Below are 7,485 nucleotides of genomic sequence, written 5' to 3'. Positions count from 1 at the left end.
GCGGAGAGTATCTGGTTAGCCTTGAACTTGACTTTTCTGCGAGATGCAGTTACGATCGCATGCAAGAGAAGCGTCTCAAGATTTATACGGTGTGGCCAGACACGTCTCTCCTGTATCTATCTATCTCGCAACGGCGAACTGTTACCGTCGACGACATCTGTTCGTATCGTTCGATTGTTTAACAGAACTCGCAGGACGAATCTGCGGCGCGAGTCAACATAACCAATCCGAGAGTTGAAACGAACGCTACTACTCGGTGTATTCGACGCGTGTGAACACGTCTATCGATTTTATTAGAGAACACGCGCGTCGTTACTCGAGTTCGACGGGGAAAAAAGGCGTTTAATCAGATTGCAGCTGATTCTCGAAGAAATCGCGAAGAAAAAAAGAAGGTTAAAGAGAGTCGTTAATGTCGAGCGCGACTATAACCTATAAGAACGCGAGGGTGGGAGGAAGAACGATATCGCTGGGGAATTACACAGAAAAAGCGAAAAGAAAAAATGAAGTAGGATAAAAAAAAGGGAACGAAAGATCGAAGCGTCGTCTGGTTAACCTCGAACTTGACTAGTCGTGCGAATTGCTTGACGCGCGTGTCTCCCACGTTTTCGATTAATGAAATAAAAACGCCGACACGCCGTGTGCGCGCGCGAAGGACTACGGACCGCGAGATACGATGTAACGATGAACCACGAGACGTAGCGATAACGATGATACAACCTCTTCCCCTCTCGTCTCGTATTCGTTACAAAGAAAAAATAGCCGCGAAACACCGACAGAAAAAAGCGAGGAGGAAAACGAAGAACGTGATCGAAGAAAAGAATAAGAAGAAAAAAGGAAAGTTTAAAGAGACAAAGAGATTGCGTAAGCACGCCTCCATTCGCCTCGCCACCGCTCTCGTCGAGTCACCGAGCGATTCTTATTTTCTCCCATTCTTCTCCTCCTCCTTCACTCTTACGCCCCTCTTTCGATTAAGCAGTTACCGAAACGCAGACGGAAGGAAGGATCGTGGAATGGAAAAAGGAAAAGAGAAAAAGAGCGAGAGCGAGAGCGAGAGAAAGAAACGAGTGTATCGCGGCATCTGGTTAGCCTTGAACTTGACTTTTCTGCGAGAGAAGCGGCCAGGTTCGCGAAGGCCGCAGAACCGCGCCAACACACAATTTTAGCCGCCGAACTCCGACGGAAACAGCCGACAGAACGCGACCTTGAGTCCCTCTGTCTGACTCGTTCACTCGCTCCCCCCACCCCTCCGGCTTACTGTCGCCCCTCTGCGTTTCCCCCCTCCTCAATGCACGCCGCGAGCTAGCTCTTCTCTCTCTCTCTCTCTCTCTCTCTCTCTCTCTCTCTCTCTCTCTCTCTCTCTCTCTCTTGCTTTCCATCTTTCTCTCGACAGCTTCAATTTCTGTCTTTATCCATCTTGCTACGTTTCACAGCTTCCTCGTGTTCGGATGCGCCTCGTAGCTTGACTGCCTACTGCTCGCGTTCCCTCGTTTCATCTGCGTTCGCCAACAGCTTCTGACAAGTTTGGACGAGGAACTGTGGCGTAAATCTCCTGACGGAATACATACATATCTGACTGGAGGAGAATTCGACAGATTTCTCCTGGCGATCGCGTCGCGTTACTACGCGTGTTCCGTGCGATCATCCAACTAGATAATACCCACGATGCCTTTTCCTCGTTGAATCCTTAACACCCGCATACCTTCAGATTCCCGCGAAATACCTAACTTCACTATGTTACATTTGTTCCGCGCGCGCTCCAGTGATTTCTGCGTAGAACACACGATGTTGGCCAATCCGTTGGCCTTGCATACAATGTTTCATAGATGTTTTTCGGCAATTTTCATACGTACGTGTGTGTTGTACGCACACAAGCCGAAAAAGAAAAACAGGAGAGAGAGAGAGAAACGAAGCCCGTAATCGAGCATCCATTTTTAGAGGAGGCCGTGACCTGAATATCGATTGCACCGGTTAAGCCGTAATTTTATTTCTATCGCGATAAACGCGGGCTTAATTACGATCGACGGTCTTGAGTAACAATTCCATTCATTATTCAACGATGTTCGACGACCGGTAGGTAAAACGACAACTCCCAACTCCTTTTAAATAAAGAATCAACCGGACGGAAATGTAATCCTGACGTGGAGGAAGTCTATAGGGTATCTGAAAGCGTGGTTCTTCTTCTTCAGGTACGCGAGGAGCCACTGTGCAATATCGAAATTTTCAAGATGCGTGGGGACTCGTCCAACTTCTTTTTAAATGAGTCGATTATATAAGTGGGGAAAAGCCTAGATAGCAGAAGCGACGTAAACGAAAAGAAGTCACGACTGCTTTATTTTTTAAGTCCTTGCCGTAAATTAGGGCGTTTCGTTTTTGTCGTCGATGAAAAGAAAAGAAAAAGAGAAAAAAAAGCGAGCCATCATCGATCGTTCGTAGTAACGTAATCGAGGAACGCTCATTCCGCTTCTATGGAAAAGTATTACGTGTACGAACCAAGTGGAATTTCGTATAAGTATGATCGAACACAGACAAATTGAAACGCAACGAACCGTTTCGATTCGATCGAAACTAGAATGAATTACAATTAACGGCGAATTCGACGCTTACAAGTTTCCATTGTTTGTGTAGAATTTTTTACACCACGTTTGAAATTACTAGGAACGTTTATCTGAACCTCGAACACGTTGAGAGCGATAAGAAACGCATCGTCGTCGTTCCAATCGTTAATAAACGAAGGAAAACCAAGTGGGGAAACATCTTGGTTGAATCACGCCCAATTTTTAGCGAAACGATACATCCCACGGAACGGAAGTACATACTCCCGAAGATTGCGCAATCTTATCCCGATAACTCGAGACATACCGTGGAGATCGAAGATGATGAAAAGGAACCGGACACCATCTTATTTTCTCGAGTTACAAGCGGATGTTTACTTCCTTCGGATAAATTTCCGATAAAAGAAAAGCATCGCACACGGTTGTTATTTCGCAACAAGTCGATCGCCGACGACCCTGAATTATTACAATCTTCAACTAAGTTGAAATGTTGCATTGCCTATATAACGTGGGTGGTTGCAGAATTAGAAGTTCAGAGAACAAATCGATTTCCCAGGGATGAAGACCCTGGGTCGCGGTCAAGGACAGAGAGCTTCGGTAACACAACTATATGTTCCGATTTCGCGGGCGAAGTTTATCCAATAAATAAAGAAAAAAATATATACGCAACAACCAGTCGGCATAATAACATCGCGGCTATCGCATGTGCTAATTCGAGAACGACGCGCGGCCTTTCAGTTTTCAAGTCTCTACATTCTTATGTACGTATGTACAATACTCGAATCAAATCGTTTTGTTTGAACGTAAATTCCTTCGCGCCATAAATATCCAGAAAAGTCCTTAATCCTACAGGTTGATTTATCTCCTCGAATTATCCAATAAATATTCTAAAGGCGTTAAATATTCATAAATAATCAACGAACGTGCTCAGCGTCAGATTAATTCCAACGAACCAGTGAAGGAAAAAATATGGATAGCGGGAATCACGTTGCACGTATGTACGTGTGCTTTTTCTCGATTGAAAAATCACACGTAAAAGAATTTGGCCTGTTTCGCTTATTGTCGAAGGTTAGGGCTGGCCCGGCCACGCCGATGACGTCACCGACCTGTCTCGTTGCCTCAAACTTCAACCCCCCCCACTCACAGCGCGGGTTCCGAAAGTCGATGATTACCGTACCAACACCCATCGCGCGACCAATCGTCGATCATGGTGGCCTGTCGGTGAACGCCCCGCTACAACCGCCACTCGATAAGAAACCCATCCACGTTCTTTGCGGATAACTACGCAAAGTATGTATTCCCGAAATCACTTTAACACGCCTCACCTAACCTATCCATCCTCGCAGAGATTCATCTCGTTTCGATAAAATTTTGCTTGCCACTCTCTAAGAATTCACCACTCGTAGAATACGTAGCGAATCAATGTAATCGCGTAACACGCGTGTACGAATACGAGCAGAACGTAATGAACGTGCGCGCGCACGCAGATATCGCGGGTAATTTCACAGCGTGTACAGTAACCGAGATGCGAAGAGAGAAAGAATTAAGGCGAAGCATGAGGCCTTCGCCACGAGCACACACGTAACACACATACACACCGAGTGACCGCCTCTTAGTGAAAACAGTCTTTGTAACGCTGCTGCTCGATTCACTCGAATGTATTCCTCTTCCTTTTTATTTGCACGCTACCATTCAAATTTTCCGATCTTCGAGATATCGCGAATGTATAGTAGTCGATTTACGAATATTCGTCACAGTCTCTAGCGAGAAGCAGCACGATCTCTCGAAGCCTGCAGGCTTATTAAAAATAGCTCCGAAAGGATACGCGTTCGTCGCGAAAATAAATCCATCTCAGCCGCGCTGAGAATCCATAAAGTTCCGAGGATCGTATTTAAGCGGTTCGAGCCTTCGAAACGATTTGAAAACTTCTCTAATACAAGGTAAGAAGACGGGAGTGTCCGAAAATATCGGCTGACGCATCCTCGCGACGACTACATATCTCTTTTTTTTTCTTTCTTTTTTTATTAACTTTTGCAGTAGTCTCCGACTCTCCACACGTAGGAATTCGAAATTTTATTTCCGTTGCACTGACAGGCCTATCTTTCCCTTTATTCATGCGATCGAAGTCGAAATTTCGCGCAAGATTATCTTTCAGCAAGCAGCGAGCGATAAAAAAAACGTGGCCAATATTTATCCCCTGAAAAGGAATCGATTTATCGACGTTCACATCGATCCAGTTCAAGTACGTGTCAACACAAATATGTCTGCGCAGAGATCAAAAAGCGAGCCAAGTAAAATCGAAGGTAAAACGAACAAGCGATTCCATGTTCCGCTACGCTTTACGCACGTGGAATTGCATAAGCCTGGTGTCGTGTGAGTGTAGGTGCGTATGAGCGTCTAACGCGTCCAACCGACCAGCAGCACACAAGCCACGAAATACGCCATTACGAAATTATCGTGGCCCCTGTGTGAATAGCTACGATTATGTATAGACGGAAAGAAACATTTTCTGAAGATACGAGCAATTTTATCGAAAGAAAAAAATCAACGATGAAAAATTTGATAAATGTTCGAATGAATCAGACCCACTAAATAACCTAACCTAAAATTATTTTTGTTGTAATCCTTGTCGTAGAAAAATTGTATACTTGTACATCGGGTCGTTCGAAAGACAATTTATCGTGGAATACTTGAAATAATACGAAATGCAGCCACAGATTAACATTACACGTTCATTTTCATATTTCAAGAATAATCGAACGACATTCCGATATTCCTTCCTTATCGCACTATGAATGAACGTCACAAGCAATATTTTCTACCGATTCGAACAAATTGCAAAGCCACAAGGAAAGCTAATCGAAATTACGAGGAATGTTCAGGATCTAAGACTTTGGTAAACATTCCTCGACTAGGGGTCATCCGGTTTAGCAGTTCCACAGCCATGAAAACAAACAACTTTTTCATGTAACGCTCACATATACATCTATATATATACGGTGTAAAATATTTCAAGCTGTATATCAATGTAGCATTCTAAAATTGAAGCATAAATCATAAATCTAGTTGGAAAATATTTCACAGGTGTTACCCTGAATCGTTTAACTGAAAAGAACCACGATTAAAAGAGTACGATCGACGGAAATGGCGGATTATAAAATCGAAGCGATCGCGAACGAAGAGGTAACGTTAAAAACCGGCAGGCGTGGAAAAATGATCGGCGAATTACAGAATAGATTACCTAACAGACACGTCGTAACGTAATAACCGAGTTGTCGTTAAAGCTGACTGACGATACACGACAAAGATAATACGTATTCTTGTTGCATCGGGAAACATGTGAGTTCAAACGTACCACATACATAATAGACGCGATCTATGATCGCAAATATATCGATACACGCAGAAACAGCAAAATTCACGGGAGACACCCAAAAACAAGCCCCATTCCCATCAACTTCGATTCGAAGAATAGAAAAACTTTTTCAAAACAAACTCTTTTTTTTATCATTCCTAGAAAGAAACCAACCTATATTATAAATACTTGCATGAAACGGCTTGCCATTTCGAAACGATCGAAATCCTGCTTGGTATTCGATGGAGGGATTAACGGAAAGCAGCAAGGAACGTGCGCGCAGCAACGTAAACAAAGCCACGAGATCGAACGAGAAGAGGAGAGAGGTTATGTGTGGACAGCACCTACCACTTCGTACATCCAGGCATCCATGATCGTTGTATCTGTCTCAATACCACGAAGACACTGTGGTGTTACTTCCTCTCACACTTTCCCGCAACGAAAAGCGAAAATGACCGCGATACCGAGGAACGTAACACTCATGAAGAATCACGAACACGTACGTAGGCATACGCGTACGTACAACACTATACCCCCACAACGACGTTGACGGTCCGACGAGCCGTACGCGACTGACGGCAATTCAGAGGATACGGTAATACGCGGAGCCAGCCGATCCTAACCACCGGGCGCCACGAATTCGCCAAACACATTTCTTACGTTAATTACCTTATCGCTTAGTACCTGACTGAATTTTCAGACAATCATTTGTAAATTAAATATCTTAATTAACCAATCTCCCCTATTAATTACATTTCCTAACAGAGATTCGACCTTCTTCGCTACAATAAGCGTAAAAATAAGTTTTTCGTGGATATATTACGATAAAAGTTGATTGTTACGTGTAATATACTACATAAGTTTAGATGAATAGTACGAATAAGAGTGTCGATAATTCCTATGCTAATTACGTACAGACGATAAAGTAGGGATAATCGAGAGATGCGTGTGCTATTCATAGAGGATGAGAGTGAAATTCTCCAGAAACATTCGATTTAAATTATTGCCCTTGAAGTGGCCCTATAACAAACCGTTGCATTCCCAGACCTCACGGAATTAGATCGGACTGTATTTATCGATGATAAAATCACCGACCACTCCAATCTAAAGCACAACTGTTACCACGCCGTACAAATACGTACGAAGCATTACCGTGGATATTATCATGGTCATGACCAATCGGTCATTAACTCTTGGCCCTGAAACCACTTTCAACCAAGCATTTCTGCAAACCGAATCTACTCTTTCCAATCTTTCAAATACAACCATAGAAGACTAAATCAATGTACAAGTAGAAAATCGAAATCTCAACGAGGTGTTTGTACAATTATAAAAGATTTCTGTGGTCGACAGAGGGCGCCGTGCAATAATGTAAACGAATGAACGACCTGTGAGGCTACATTGCGTACACGCACGGGCCAATTGAATTTTCAGACGAGTAGGTAGATCGATCGAGCCCCAAAACTCTCCCTTTACCCCCATGTTCAAAGCGGTATGTCGCTCGGCCTAAGTTGATACGCTACTGGCGTTATGCGCGCTACGTGTATATCGCGATGGAAGGGTGGGAGGCGGGGGCGG

At 43.9% G+C, this 7,485-nt stretch overlaps 1 protein-coding gene across 5 annotated transcripts in view; it reads right to left on the bottom strand.

Moving 5' to 3' along the window:
* The window catches only part of LOC108571167 (steroid hormone receptor ERR2), a 13,735-nt gene that overhangs the window by 3,480 nt on the left and 2,770 nt on the right, over positions 1 to 7,485 (bottom strand). For 4 of the 5 annotated variants that reach the window (XM_017933150.1, XM_017933152.1, XM_017933151.1 and 1 more), the window contains exon 1: positions 6,256 to 6,403. The exons of the other annotated variant lie outside the window; for it this stretch is intronic. In XM_017933150.1, coding sequence (XP_017788639.1) covers positions 6,256 to 6,279 — 24 coding nt within the window. In that variant the 5' untranslated portion in view covers positions 6,280 to 6,403. Of the gene's footprint in view, positions 1 to 6,255; positions 6,404 to 7,485 lie in introns of those variants that run through there. 5 annotated transcript variants of the gene reach the window in all.

The sequence above is a fragment of the Habropoda laboriosa genome, unplaced genomic scaffold (assembly GCF_001263275.1).
Source record: "Habropoda laboriosa isolate 0110345459 unplaced genomic scaffold, ASM126327v1 scaffold119, whole genome shotgun sequence".
Taxonomy (NCBI): Eukaryota; Metazoa; Arthropoda; class Insecta; order Hymenoptera; family Apidae; genus Habropoda; species Habropoda laboriosa.
Note: the sequence above shows the minus strand (reverse complement) of the source record. Positions and strands in the feature narration are given on the sequence as shown.